The following is a 14,539-nucleotide window of genomic DNA, read 5'->3' on the forward strand; positions in this document are numbered from 1 at the left end:
GTTTTATCCCATAATCGTTTCGCACAGTGTAAGTTATGTATTCAATTTCAAGCATTTTAATATTTCCAAAAAAAGGAAAGTAAAATTACAAAGCCATTCAACAAAACCCTCAACAGCAACGTAGGTAAATACATGTTTAGGAGGGAACTACAACAAAAATGTAAGCATGTCGGAGCTGGGGTTGGGAAATATGTAGTTGCAATATAAGAAAGAACTATTTCAAAAAAACAAAAAAGAAACCCAAAACATTAGGCACAAAAAGTTTGCATAAATTCGCGAAATCATTAAAAAAAAAATCATTTGCAGTAACTAGGCAAACGTTTAAAAAATAATAATTAAACTGTAAAATCATTAATAAATGTGTACATCCAAAAATCAGCAAAACATATAATATATATATTTTTTTTTTTTGGAAATTATCCTGCAGCCGATAGTTATAATATTTGATATTAGAAGAACAAATGTAATTTGAAACAATTACAAGAAAATAAATATTAAAAATAATGAACGAAAAAAACACTGCAACCAAAATATATAAAACAAGAAATTAAATCATTAATAATAAAGATAAATCATGAATACAAAGAAATGCTAGCCGATTACAATGATTTTCAGGCGTTTGAAATAAATAAGAATAAAACAATTCAAAAAAAAAAATAAAAAAAATAAATAAAACACACGAAATGAATACTAGAAATCAGCCTAAAAGTAATAATGGCTAAGCATGGAACAGAAAGTCATCTTGTTATAATCGTAGTTTTGCTTATTTTTTAATAAAACACTAATATCAAAATCAACAGGCCCAAAAAAATTTTGAAATAGACGAAGGACAACAATCCCTTTAGGGCGATATGGAAAATTTGTGATATGGATTTAAGTGAAGGGACCCTATTCAACATAAATGAGTCGTTGGCACGACAGTCGGATCGTTGTCGTCGAGTTCCACTAACGGCAGCCCCAAGAAGCGTGCAGCCTCTATGGGGTCGGTCCATAGGGACACTTCTTTTCCTCGAATCATCTGGTTCGCAGTCTAAAAAAGATGTGCTTAGGCTTTCCACGTTCTTATTTGCGTTATGATCTAGATGCGTGCTGGTATATAATTTGCATGGTTTCCAATAAGCACATCATGAAAATGCGTAGAAATCTGCCATCAACTAAAACAAATTTTCTTAATTGCAGTTATCCACTATGAAAAGCAGCACACAGTATAAGAGCATTGTCAAATAATTTGAACTAATATCCGTCGCGCACATACCCAAACTTTTCGCTTCATTTGTTAACTTTCTGGTAAACAATTTATTAATTAAAAAAAGTATGTGCCAACTTAAGGCAATTCATAAAAAATGTAAACACATGATATGCTCATTTTAAACCCAAATCCTTCTCGATTGTATGCGCACAGACCGCCATCATTTGATCCTTGACACGCTGGAAGCTTTCAATTGCAATAGGCTTAGCCTCGGCCCATTGGCCTAGGTCACGATAAATTGGACGACAGAATTTCATGCGGAAGTTCGAGTTGGCAAATGCAATGATTTCTTCGATACGCTTCAGCAGTCGTGCTCGGATAACCAAGCGCAAGACGCGGAAGCGCACTTCGGCATTCTTTGTGCTCTTCAAATTGTATGTGCTCTCAAGCAATTCGATTTTATCCTCATTTAACTCGACTATTTCTTGGCATTCGATTAATCTGCCTAGAAAATCAATTAGTTGAAGAGAAGAAATGGATTTAGTGATTTGCGTGTCGAGGCGTAGGTCAGCAGTGGACTTGGTGCTCCACAATACGGCCAATTGCTTTGAGACATTTGCAAGTGTCTCATCGAATCTGAAATGTTTCAACAAAATACATACATATGTATGAAATTATTGTTTAAGTTTAACATCTATGTATATTAATATGATTACTTTGGAATTATTGGCGGCAGTCCCTCCTTGTGTAGCCACAAATCCCAATCGATTTCGGTTAGCTTATCCTTCTTATCGGTTTTATTGAAGTAATCATACAAGGCAGCTTTGAAATCGTCAGTCACAACCGATTTGTAGGCATACTGTTGCAAGTAGCTGCGCAGGAATGGCTCAAACACTTCAGGTCCACCAAGTAGATCTTCGATGTACCGCAGGAATGTTGAGCCTTTGATGTAGGGCACGCTGGAGAAGGCATCGTCGGGACCGCAGTTAGATAGATCCACAACTAGCTTTGTCAGCTCCGGGCTATTAGCTAATTGCGTGCGAATCTGTGGGAGAGATATTAAAAAAGGAGTAGTAAGTATAAAAAATGTAGGAGCTTTCATTTCAAATGATTTTTGTACTCACGCACTCCTGCAAATCGGTCAGATTGCGCAGCATATGAAAATCACGCTCCTTATTGCCTTGCATGCGTCCCACAATTTTCGTTTCAACGAATACAGTGAATCCCTCATTCAACCAGAAATGTTCGAAGTTTTTGTTCGTAACCAAATTACCAGTCCAGCTATGCGCAATTTCATGTGCCACTACATCTGCCAAAGACTTATCACCGGCCAGCAATGTGGGCGTCACAAAAGTAAGGCAAGGGTTTTCCATGCCCCCAAAGGGGAATGATGGCGGCATAACCAGCAAGTCATACTGTTTCCAAACATATGGGCCACAAATGTCCGATGCAGTCTTCAACATCTGAGCAGTTTGTGAGAATTCCTCAGCACTAGCGTCTACAATACCGGCCTCTGCCCAGACATTGGAATTGGCACCCAATGGACGAGAAACGAGATCTCCAATGGCAATGGCTAATAAATAAGCCGGTATGGGCACTTCTTGCTTGAAAGTGGTTACACCTGCTTCTTTTTTCTCAATTAAGGCGCTCATCAGTGCAGTTAGTTCCTTTGGATGCTGTACGGTGGCTTCGTAAGTAAATTTCACGGCCGGTGTATCCTGGCATGGCAGTACGGAACGTGCATGAATCGCTTGACACTGACTGAACAGATAAGGGTGCTGTTTGCCTAGAGTCTGCTCTGGTGTGAGCCATTGCAGGGCGCTAGCGCGATTAGAAGTCTCATAGTCTATGCGTACAAGAAGGCTGTTGTGAATGAAAGGTTGTGAGTTTAAACATAAGTTAAATTCATCATTTGCAGAATTAGTCACATACTTAATGGTAAGTATAAACTATGCATATACATATATATGTATGTAGGTATATAAGTACAGTGTATAAATATATATCGACTATATGTATATGAAAATAAAACTTTAGAAGCCTTTTTGGAGCATTTTTTTTTTCTTTTTGAATTTATACACGATGGTTTACCGTCAAAAGAACTTTTTTGGTAAACATTATATAAAACTATATTTTCGATTATCATGAGAAACTATAACTTGTCTTAACGCATATGTTCAATGCATAAAGCGATAAGCTCACTTGATTTATGAATAAGAATTTATGGAGGTGTTGACTTTTCAGAGCTAAAGATAAGTTTGCCGTGGCAACTGCAACACTTAACTAACTTACTGTATGCTAAAATTAAATCGGTGTTCCCGCTTAAAGCAAAGTGTATTTTTGTACTTACTCTCCCTTAGCTGTACCTTCCGGCAATTCCAAAGTCAACTTAGCACCAATATCCTCTACAGGATCACTGGCAAAGTAGTTAATTGGAATAGATGAGCCGCCGTTACATATAATAGATGCATTATTAACGGTGATGTCACGCACATCCAACAGCTAAGCATAAGTAAGCAATTTATTGAAAATACAACAGAATTAAATATACAGACACGACCACACTTACAATAGCCGGCAAGTTGGTCTCCAGTACATTGAAGTGGTGCGTCACACTGCCTAACAGCTTTGTATTCGCAAAATCTACGGTCCACTTAAGTGCACTGTGTTTGGTGCTGATGCGCTCGGGCTCCGAGTAGGAACTGGGATCTACTTTCCCCAAACGACCCATATTGCGTTGCTGAAGTGCGGAAACAAATGAAGTGCCACCGGTTTTGCGTTGTTTCAAAAGCCGTTTCTGCGTGCTCACTGAACGTGTTATAGCTGAAAATACAGTAATTTATGTACATATATAATTTAGGTCTGCACGAAATCCAAAAATTTCTACTTCAGATGTTTAATCAACATACTCCTTATCTGGTAATAAATAATGTTAATCTTATCACGTCTATTGGCTGCGTACGTTTTGGTAAAATGCAGTATTGCACAATTAAATTAAATACTATTGGTACTTCTTTTTATACGATGAGAACATCTACCTCAAAGCGAGTGGGCGTTTCAAATTGACCAAAATAAATTTATTCCTCCGATATGATCAGTAATGCAACTAAAACTGGAAAAAATTTGCAGCCACGACACGAATGAAGTTAAAAGAGTAAATCAATAAAAACAAAAAAAATTAAAGAATGCAGTCAAAGAGATAAAACTCGATTGGTCAAATAATTGCGTTACCAGACAGCATACAAATCCATGATTCATGTTTGCACAGATCTATATAAATAAATGAATGTAATGAATGAGATTACCAACTGTAAATTAAATAGAGCATAATCATACAAAAAGGAATGTATTTCTTATATAATAAAAAAAATTACACTGCATGGTGTTTTTGTGCTCGGCTTGAAATATATTCAAACTATAATCGAGTATCTAGCTATCGATATGATATCGAGTACCAGTTTTACCGGAAAGGCGCTACGCTTCTTTGTGTCGTTCCGCCTACAAATATTTGAGAAACTGATTTTTAACTACAGTAAATGCGTGTATATACATAAGCATTACATTTTTTAGATTTAAATATAATCTTATATAATATAAAAACTTTTGCATCATTTATCAGTAGCACACCCATATGCGTTTCCACGGCAGTCGGGTCTACGGAGCGACACAGGTTTACATACATACGTACACACTCTGGCTCAGGACTACTACCCTGACAGATTCCTCAGATGTCGCTGGGGAATTTATATGCTGCTACAGTAACAACTACAAACACTACCCATAATAAATCCGTAGTTCAAGGAGCACCTATTACTATTTAAATAAATTTTCATCTATTGTTATTTTTAAGTTACAAGAAAATTTTTATTTAGAAACAAGAATTAGTAGAGGGTATGGAGTTTGATAATCTGCTACCATCACCACAATATACAAATCTGTTTTCTTCTAATGCCTCTTCAACGCAATATATAATCTTTCGGATAATCCAAAATTGCCGGGAAGTTTTCCAGGGTTTCCTTATCGATATGATCAAGACGTTGAGGTACTTCTCGTGGTGTTCTAATTTGATTTGTTACATTAGCCAATATCTCTTCAGGCACTTGATCGTCGGCAAACAAATGCAATCTTTGCATTGTATGTCTGCGTTGTAAATTGCCACGCATTGAATTGTAAACCGCCTTCTTCATAACCATTGTTGGATCCTTTTCGTGTAACTGCCACGCCAGCGTCCAAGAAGCGCCGCCTGGGTAACCGGTATGATGGAAGTAAACACGCTTAATCCATTCATCGCCTGGTAGCGCAATTTCTTTTGTGTTTATGCAAACTACATGATCTCCGCAGTCATCTGGAAGTTTAGAAGAGGAAAATGTGCTAAGCTTGAGTACCAATAAAGTAATTGAAGAAATAGTTGTATCCTAAAAGTAGAAGGCATTACTGGTTGCGAACTAAAACTGGGTAATATATTTTGTATTTACCAGCAAAGAATTTTGTTTAAATGTACTATTTCACTATTCACAATTATCTACGTATATAGTGCAGAGAATAATCTAAATCTTCTCTAGCTGTAGCGCTCAATTCGCTATTAGTCACATATGTTTTAGAAAGTAATATTAGACAACTTTTGGGCATTCTAATTGAACATTAGTATTCAACCATGCCTGTGTAGCTACTTAATTAGCACCATTTTGTATTTGTTGGATGTAAGTATATGCATGCAGGCATAATTATTCATATTGTTCAACTTACTCATTGGATGGTAAATTGGCTTGTGCAATCCCATTATATGCTTCTTTATCAGCAACGCCGAATCAAATGGGTTCTGCCAGGTACAATCGTATATGTGCCATGTTCGCGCAAAAGTGGCCCATTGCTATAAGTGGAAGCAGTTGTTATTCCTGATTTTACGGTTACACAAATATGCTTACCTGCACACGCTTGGCTATGGACATTTTTACGGATTTTTAGTACAACACTCTAGTGAAATTTGCTGTTAAATAACAATTTCCTCACCAATAGCGCAGCTCAGCTGGAGAATGGTGTGCTCAGAGCCGGCGTGTTGCCAGATCTGTAAGAGGTAATGTACACAACGAAATAAAATAAGTAAACGGAGAATTTGTGTACGCTTACTGGCTTATACAGGCAATTATGTTTATAATAATAATAGCTAAATATTATTTAATACACAAATTGCTCCCAAATTGGTTTTGAAGCTGAAATTTCAACGAAAAGTAAATGTAAACAATGGGATTTTGCTAAAATTGCGCGCGTTGGTAGCGCTGCAGAGCGCATCAGCTGGCCAATAATTTACTTAGGAATGTGAAACAATGTCGACTATGTCGAACAGTCCCTTATCGAGTTTGCGCAAACTTGAAAGTTTTTATTTGGGCTTCTTCGTTTTGGTAATTGCTTTGCTAATGCTGGTAAGGCCCAATTTCAGATGGCCTACTTAAGTAGAGATTGTTAATTAACTTCCACTTTTCATTTTCAGATCATGCATTTAATTTGTACTTAAATATTTTCTATTTAAATATGAGATATGCAACCCTGTCTTTGTACGAAACAACCAAGATTTATTGGTAGGTGGTTTAATAAATCCCACTAAATCCCACCAAAAAACAATCAGCTTTTTAGCACAAAATGTAAACAAACAAGCAAATGCAACAACAATTTCAAGGAACAAGCAGCAGTGCTGCCAATTGTTTGGCATATTTAAACAAAGTCGATCTGAAACCCAACGAAACTTAAATGGCATTTAAGCTACAATCCACAATTAAACTTAAGTGCCATCTAAATATTCATTTGAAATTTGCCATAAAAATAGCAAATTAGCACGAGCATCGGCGTAGCCAGAATGAAATTTAGGGGGGGCTCGACCCTATTAAGCTGGAATTTCAGGGTACTATTTTATATAAATATAAGTAAATTTGAAAGTTAGGGGGGGCTCGAGCACCCCCCTTCCCCTACCTGGCTACGCTCGTGCTGCACGAGTACGTACTAAACCGGGAAAAGTATAATTAAATGAAATATCTAATATTCACTTAAACAAATATTTAACGCAAAAGCAGATTATTTGAATCAAGTTAAAAGATGCAACACTAATTTGCCAGTGCTACCAAATCGTACTGCCAAATTATCACTGACACAAACCAAACAGAGCGGATCATAAATTGAACCAGATTTCTATCAAGATCATATCGTTGTTGTTGTATTTGCGTGCAAATTTTTTATCCGGATACCGATGATTGCCCAAAAACACAGCTATAGCAATCTATTGCCTACGACCAATTTGCTTCCGGCGCCTAGAAACAAGCTCCAATCCCTCTGTTGCTATTAGCAACGTCTACGTGGTTCACACACTGGAATATCTTCCTACATCGATTTTTCGTCGACCACCTGGTTCTGTGCATTCTTGTGCGCCTGATAAAAATCGATTTTTCGTTTTCTCAAATTCAATGTGGTCTGTTCATGCTCCTTTGGGGTATGATATCGTCGTTTAAAGTACAAAACCGAGTATGTAAGGTTTCATAAATTATTTTCTAGAAAGTAAAAACAATCATATTTCAAAATGGTTCTCTTTTTTTATAAAGCAATCGCATTTCTGGCTAGTATATTTCAGGACGAGCTTGTGTGAGCAAATCCAATTTTTGCCAGCAAATGTTAATTACGCGGTTTTGCAAAATGACGATACGCGGTTTTGTCCTTTAAACGACGTTATGTAACTATTTCCGCATAGAAAAATTAAAATAACGATTTCTTCTATGAAAGTGAACGTATTTCGGTGTCAATTAAAAAATGTGTAAACAGAGCAGCTGCTCCGACATTGATTTTCATCTGGCTCACAAATGAGAGTGGAGAAGCCAAAAGGAATTAGGAACTTGAGAGAATTTTTGCTAAAAACAAGCCAATTTGTCGCATTATTTCCTTTTGGTCGTTGGATTAGCTGCGCCGCCTTCACAAACAAATGCTATATGAAAACAACAAATAATGTTTAATATTGCAATAATATTTTCTTTTATTATTTTTTCATTAATTTTTGTAATTTTTAAACATTTTCTATGAATACTAAAATTAATTACATGTTAATTATATATAGAATTTTTTATTCATTTGTTATCGTATTTTAGTTTAATTTGTATAAGATTTTTTCCTTCCATAGTACCGAAATGCTGTTGGATTTTCAAGCGCTGCTTGTATCCATTGAGAATTGGCAGCGTTTCGCAGCGCCACCGTTATTTTTTATGCCAATTTTCATTTAACTATGGATTTTTTTTTCACAATGTATAATACAACTGTTTCACATACTGAAATAACTAAAAACTAACAATTTTTTTATTTGCATAATTTTCTTCTTTTTAAATTACATACCTTGTTGTTATTACTAATTACATTCTGCGTAAAGTAACTAAGTTATATGTACAATACATACATACATACATATTTTGCATATGTACATATGTGCATTTTTTTTATTAATTTTTATGTCTATAATACATTGGCGTACTCGAGGGGCGAGCACAAAGTTTCTGCTTTTACGTTTGAAAATTTACAAAGTTTTATTTTTTAATGATTCTGAGTTTAGTTGAATGTTTTTTTTTTTTTTTTGTGGTAGTTGTAGTTAACATTTGGATAGCACGTTCGAGCGCCTATTTTTTTGCCAAAAAGCAGTGGCTCAATTATAGGTTATGTAGTTTTACATAACTTTAATCGACTAATTGCTAGTATTTGAAGATTTTGAAAAGAAACAAAGTACTTATGAGAATAATAGAAATAATTTTGCATAGAAAACAACAGGCTCGTTTAAGAAAATCTGGAAAAATGTAGCCTTCAAAATTCGAAAAGCAGTAATAAGATTCATATTAAGATTTTTAGGAGTTAAAAATAAATAATTTTAAAATATTCAATTAAACGACATTTCTATCGAATTTTTCTAGTTCTAAGTCATCTCAAATTTATTTTATTTTCAAATGAAATTGGTTGTAAGACATAACTTTTGCACAGAGAATATTACTTACCAGAAGATATTTTTAAATATTGAAATGCAAAAGTCAATGAGAAAATGGAAGTGCCGTTTTTTCAAATATAGAGTCCTTTCGCATGGTGAAAAGATAATCGCTTATGACTTGTAAACCCTTGTCTTGTATTATTTTACCGATTATCTTTGAAGCGAAGAAAGGCAAAGTTTGGTAATTTTTTTACAGCAGAAAATAACAGGTATTTTTGCCTTCTTTTAGGCATTGACAACAAAATTAAACGCCTCTCGAGATATTCCTGTTTTGATTTTCAGTATTTTTCACTTTGCCTGAGCTTTTCAGGATTTTTTCGGGATTATTAGTCTTACAGGGACTTTTTTTAAAAATTACCCAGGATTTTTTGGAATTTTATGAGACGCCTAGTTTTCTGCAATTTTTCTGGATTATTTTCAATTCGGAGGCTTCAGGGATTTTCTGGGATTCGCCGTTTTAGTTCTGTGGGATTTGTGAATTTTTCAAGATACCTTTTTGATTTTTGAGCTCGAGCTTTTTTTAGACTCCTCGTTTTTAATTTTTCGGCAATTTATTGTTTTTTTGAGGATTTTTTTGAAATTTCTAGATGTTTTCAAGGCTTTTTTCGAATTCTTCGTTTTTAATTCTCCGGAATTTCGTTAAATTTTTCTCGAGTTTTTCAATATTTTTTTGGTGTACTGCATAATGAACTTTTCGGAATATTTTTCGGCGGGAATTTTTGGCGTTTTTTGTGGACATTCTGGATATTTTTGTGATTTCTTAGATTTTATGGGACTTTTCGAGATCCTTTCTGTTTTATTTTAAAGGATCCTTCGTGATTTTTGCAAAATTTTGCTATCTTTAAATAGATTTTTTCGGGTGCAAAAGTATATTAAAATCTTAGCTTTGATTTGTAAACATAAGTTCAAGAAAATATCATATAAATTTTTTACTTATATTTTTGCCAAAAAAATAATAGGCTTTTTTTGCTAAATATAATACAAGTTAAAAGTTCCTAAAATTCTTTGCTTCTTATTACAAAAGGGCTACTCGTGGCGGTATCTGCTTTTTTAGAATAAAGTAAATCCTGTTTTTAAAGCCAAATTTCAGACGTAGAGCTGTGTGCTAAATAATACTAGCATTTTGGTATTTCTTAAATTTACAAATAATTTGCAAATAGGAGCCCAAAGTGATTCTTTTGGTTATTTCTTGGGCTGAATAAGAATTGCTGCTTTTTGGCATTTTTTGCATATTTTGTAAATTTTTTAGTAATTTTTTTTTGGGTACAGATTTCGTTTTTTTTTTCGTTCTGTTAGTAATTTCTTGGATTTTTAATAGTTTAGTTTAACTAGAAATTTTTCCTTTCTAAAAATTACGTCCTTTTTTTAAATTACAAGCATTAAATTTAATTATGTGGTACATAGTTATATACAACTTTTTAGTATATATTTTTTTCGATATTTTACAAACTTGCATTTCCCTATTTTTATTTTTACTTTCATTTTCGTTTTGGTTTTAGTTGCAGTTTTTTTATATAGTAAATGTTTATTTTACCTCTCACATACATATATAGATACTTTTTTTTTTAATTTTAAACTAATTTTTACAAATAATGAACTTTTCAAGTGAGTGAGCATTATAGTTTGCATTTGCAGCCATTTTGAAATGGCTTAGTGCAAAATTTCTTCTGACAGTTTTTAAACAATTCACATTTTTCATTAGAGAATTTTGAAATATTTCATAAAAAATACCACAACTGGTTATTGAAATCAACAGTTAATTTTTTACTAAAGCCGCGGTGGAATTTCTTAAACACTGCGCTAATAATTCACACTCAAAAATAAACATACATTTAAAAACGAATGCGCCTAAAATTATGCAGTAACAAGCACAATATTGCTCAAATATTTGCATGCTCATAAATTTCTAATTTTTAGGCGCTCGAACGCAATTTATGTATTTTCAGTGAAGAATGTTTAGCGCAGTATTTCATCAGAACTCCCACTCAGCAGCTTACTCGATGGCTCTCAATCGACGTTTTACACTCCACGCTTGAGCAGCAAGTAAAGCTAATACTGAGGCGCCTTTCCCACAAACCGTGGGCCTCGCTAAAGCCACTTTTTATCCTCTCCTTCATCTGCTCCCCCTTCCAATGATCACCTCTTCTTGCTCCACTTCCGAATTGCACATTTGCCCTTTGCGCTTTACTGAGTTCCGGCTTGACGGCAGAACTCCTCGTACATCCTTCACAGCACTGCGTGCGATGGCGAAGCGGTCACCTTTTGCAACATTTGCATCAGCTGTTCCGTTGCGGATTGTGCTTGGCCACAGCTTGCTGAGGCGGCACCAATGCCGCTACCGCTGACGCCACCACCGCCCATACCCATACCTCCTCCCAGACCGAGTCCAGTGTTGAGTGCACAAGCTACACCACCAGCTACAGCTGCAGCGCCCACTCCAACTCCGATTCCAATCACACTTCCGTTGGCTGTATTCGAGGCTGATGGCGGCGATGCGACTGATGTGGCCGCTGATGCCGATGAGGATGATAGTGACGACGATGACGACAGTGACAAAGACATTGACGATGTTGGTGTCAAAGCTAGTTTGGACTCTGTTTGATACATTTTTTTTTTTTTTTTTTTGGATCGACAAGAACGAGAAGAAGAAGAAGAGCAAATTAGATTCGTTTGCACATGCTTTTCTACGGACTGCCTTGCATACTGTCATCGCTCTCCAGATAGGTCACATATGAGTCAGTGCTGTCCGGGTGATGATGTGACGTAATGCCCGAGTCCATACTGCCTATGGGTGGTCCATTCAATTGCTGGCCGGGCGGTGGCGGATGTGGTCCATGATGTGGCGGCAGCGGTGGCATGCCATTGAGATCGTAACCATGCATCTGGGCGACAAAAAAAAAAAAGGGGTTAATAAATTTTGATCACCGATTATAAGCTTCGTAAGCAATGTGTGCTACTCACCTGATTCACCAGTTGTTGAAACGCGGGCGTATGCGTGTTTATCGCACCATTGCTGTCCAAATCCGCATGCAGCGCGAAGTCGGATAAGGCTTTCCATGGCGGCTGATATGTTTGCACGTCGATGCCCTGCAGATTGAGTGGCGAATCGTGGCGTACCGGCGAGCTCGCGATCATCGGTATGCCCTGCATGGCGCCGTAACCGAGCTTTCGTCCCTCCTATAAGCGCAAAGCAAAGAGAAACTTTCATCAATTAAGCACAAAATGTTGTTCGTGCAGTGGGGATATTCAGCGAACAAAAATGTGATTTGTGCGTGATTGGGACTTACCTTCTCCTGTTGCATTTGCAGCTTCATTTGTATGGTTTTCTTCTTGTCTTTGCAGCGTTTGTTTTGAAACCAGACTCGTATGACACGTGGCGATAGACCAGTCATCTCCACCAGCTGCTCCTTCATGAGCGCATCAGGTCGCGGATTAGCGTTATAGCAGGTTCTGTGAAAATCAAAGCAAGTGTCAGGGAAATATTAATAAGCATTCTCGCAAAAAAATTATATGCAAAAGTAAGGGAGAAGTGTTTCTCAAAGCTCTTATGACCTAATGGCTAGTCTATCGGTATCTTGATAGGCAATTCTTATGTACATGCATACATATGTACTATTCTCTGAAAAATCTCATCCTATGGAATCCTGAAAAGGCCCCATATACCATCGAATAAAAATAACAGTAATAAAAGTTGCTAAGTTTCGAACATTTGAAGTCTGTGGGGTTGGTATAAGAAAATCTATCGAGCTAAAATTAGTATTTTTGCGATTTTTCCCGACCTAGAAAAACTGCATCTAGTCAAAGTTAATTTATGTGTATACTTCTTTATTCGGTGAGCTCCGTTTAATTAACTAGAAAGGAAAAATGATTAATTTCTCATGGAGAAGACTTTCTAAGACTTCTGTTAGGTTAGGTTGCAGTGGCTGCCCACATTCAGATCTGATATGTATGCGCACTTAGGCTTAAAGATCGAGTTGTGACTACCTAGAAATGGGCCCAAGTGCCATTAGCTGTTATGGCGTAGAAGAACGCAGATTTTCTTCGAACTTAAAACTCAGGCATAAACATCCGACTTAGTATAACTCTGGCAATGGCAAGGAAGTATGTACTCGATGCGTTTGCTGTATTTATTGTCTCAACAACTGCGGCAATAGTCATTCTTAAGCAGAGATGAGTAAATAACCACATGACCAGCGGAGCTACCCACATATTGGTATCTACATTAACACAAAATTTTTGGTTTCTTAATTGAATTCCATCAATGTGAATGCGCTTTTGCTCAGGGAACTTTTGTTGGCCAGCTCTATGATATCACTCCTAAGGACTACTCTATACTTAGATTTATAAAGCGATCATGTAAATAATCTTCCGCGCAGGTGTTGACTGTGTAATGGGAAGTGCTGAATGGAAGATATGCCAAAATTTTAACCACTTACCTTAGCGTGTGCAGTTGCTTTTCATTCAAGACCGTTCGCACCCTTGTCGGTTTACCGTCCGATGGACCCGAAGGTCTTTTTTCCCTAATACTTTTGTGTGAGCCCGATTCGCTACCAGAATCTGAAAAAGAGATTACGAATTTAGTACTGAGGAGTCATACGTACATACATACATAAATGTAATTTGAATAAAGTAGCAGGAAGGGTAAAAATGTATGCAATGCATCTTTTCAATGCGGCAAGTGAAGTTTAATGCCGAATTTCCGCTAGGCATTGAAATTACAAAAAATTGGAGGCATTTAAAAAATGCCATGTGGAAATGAATGCCCAAATTTCTGCCATTTAATGCCTAGTGGAAATCCAGCACAAGAGTATGATTTTTTATATTTTTTAATATTTTCGAATTTCGCTTTACCGCCTGACTAGTTGGTCCTCTAATTCGTTGTTAGCAACAATTTTAAGACGTTAATGTCCTACGAAATGTTAATTTCCAGCTTATCCATCAAAATTGACAGGTCGCTAACTAGTAAGTTCAAACTCGGTTTTAATACCAGTCAGTAAACCGGAATTTCCAGAATAGCAGGATTATTTCGAAATCATTTTGTAAATTTGTTGAGGTTTTGATGAATCCAAACTGTTTAATTTTTCCCTCATAACCAAAAATTGACTGCCTCGGCTCTCACCCAAACCTCAAACAACTCGATTCCCTATACACATCTGTACATAAATTTGTATGTAAGTATGTACTACTTGTAGAGGAAATTCTTCTGTCTCCAAAAAAAAAGAAAGAAAGAAATGAATTCGTATCTGGTGATGTTTCCTCTTGCATCTTTTTTCTGTATGCCAAACTATAATTAGTTTTCTCCGCTGTCGAATGTGTTGAAAAATTGCATGCAAAATATTTACGTTCTG

The 14,539-nt window shown here is 36.2% G+C and overlaps 3 protein-coding genes across 5 annotated transcripts in view; all 3 read right to left on the bottom strand.

Moving 5' to 3' along the window:
• Positions 1–1,268: 1,268 nt before the first annotated feature.
• Positions 1,269–4,328, bottom strand: LOC118741294 (leukotriene A-4 hydrolase). 3 transcript variants are annotated; one of them, XM_036473227.1, is made up of 6 exons: positions 4,228–4,328; positions 3,759–4,012; positions 3,540–3,691; positions 2,314–3,052; positions 1,906–2,234; positions 1,269–1,825 (listed from the first exon to the last, which is right to left on the bottom strand). In XM_036473227.1, exons 2-6 carry the CDS (start codon positions 3,918–3,920, stop codon positions 1,363–1,365), a joined length of 1,845 nt encoding a protein of 614 aa, XP_036329120.1. In that variant the 5' UTR covers positions 3,921–4,012; positions 4,228–4,328; the 3' UTR covers positions 1,269–1,362. The 3 variants fall into 3 exon arrangements, with proteins under 3 accessions (XP_036329120.1, XP_036329118.1, XP_036329119.1); XM_036473225.1 differs by having other exon boundaries at positions 4,099–4,313; XM_036473226.1 differs by having other exon boundaries at positions 4,152–4,298.
• A 703-nt stretch (positions 4,329–5,031) lies between these two features.
• Positions 5,032–6,248, bottom strand: LOC118741295 (39S ribosomal protein L13, mitochondrial). Its single transcript, XM_036473228.1, has 3 exons — positions 6,115–6,248; positions 5,936–6,059; positions 5,032–5,534 (listed from the first exon to the last, which is right to left on the bottom strand). The coding sequence occupies exons 1-3, from the start codon at positions 6,136–6,138 to the stop codon at positions 5,146–5,148; spliced, it is 537 nt and encodes a 178-aa protein (XP_036329121.1). The 5' UTR covers positions 6,139–6,248; the 3' UTR covers positions 5,032–5,145.
• A 4,474-nt stretch (positions 6,249–10,722) lies between these two features.
• LOC118741296 (insulin gene enhancer protein isl-1) overlaps positions 10,723–14,539 on the bottom strand; it is a 78,935-nt gene continuing 75,118 nt past the window's right edge. Inside the window, exons 5-9 of the mRNA XM_036473229.1 lie at positions 13,628–13,748; positions 12,479–12,641; positions 12,153–12,368; positions 11,896–12,073; positions 10,723–11,785 (exon numbers count right to left, since the gene is read on the bottom strand). Of these exons, the coding sequence (XP_036329122.1) occupies positions 11,418–11,785; positions 11,896–12,073; positions 12,153–12,368; positions 12,479–12,641; positions 13,628–13,748 (1,046 nt within the window). The 3' untranslated portion in view covers positions 10,723–11,417. The remainder of the gene's footprint in view (positions 11,786–11,895; positions 12,074–12,152; positions 12,369–12,478; positions 12,642–13,627; positions 13,749–14,539) is intronic.

This window comes from Rhagoletis pomonella, unplaced genomic scaffold, assembly GCF_013731165.1.
Source record: "Rhagoletis pomonella isolate Grant_MI unplaced genomic scaffold, Rhpom_1.0 Rhpom_scaffold_00006, whole genome shotgun sequence".
NCBI classification, from domain to species: domain Eukaryota; kingdom Metazoa; phylum Arthropoda; class Insecta; order Diptera; family Tephritidae; genus Rhagoletis; species Rhagoletis pomonella.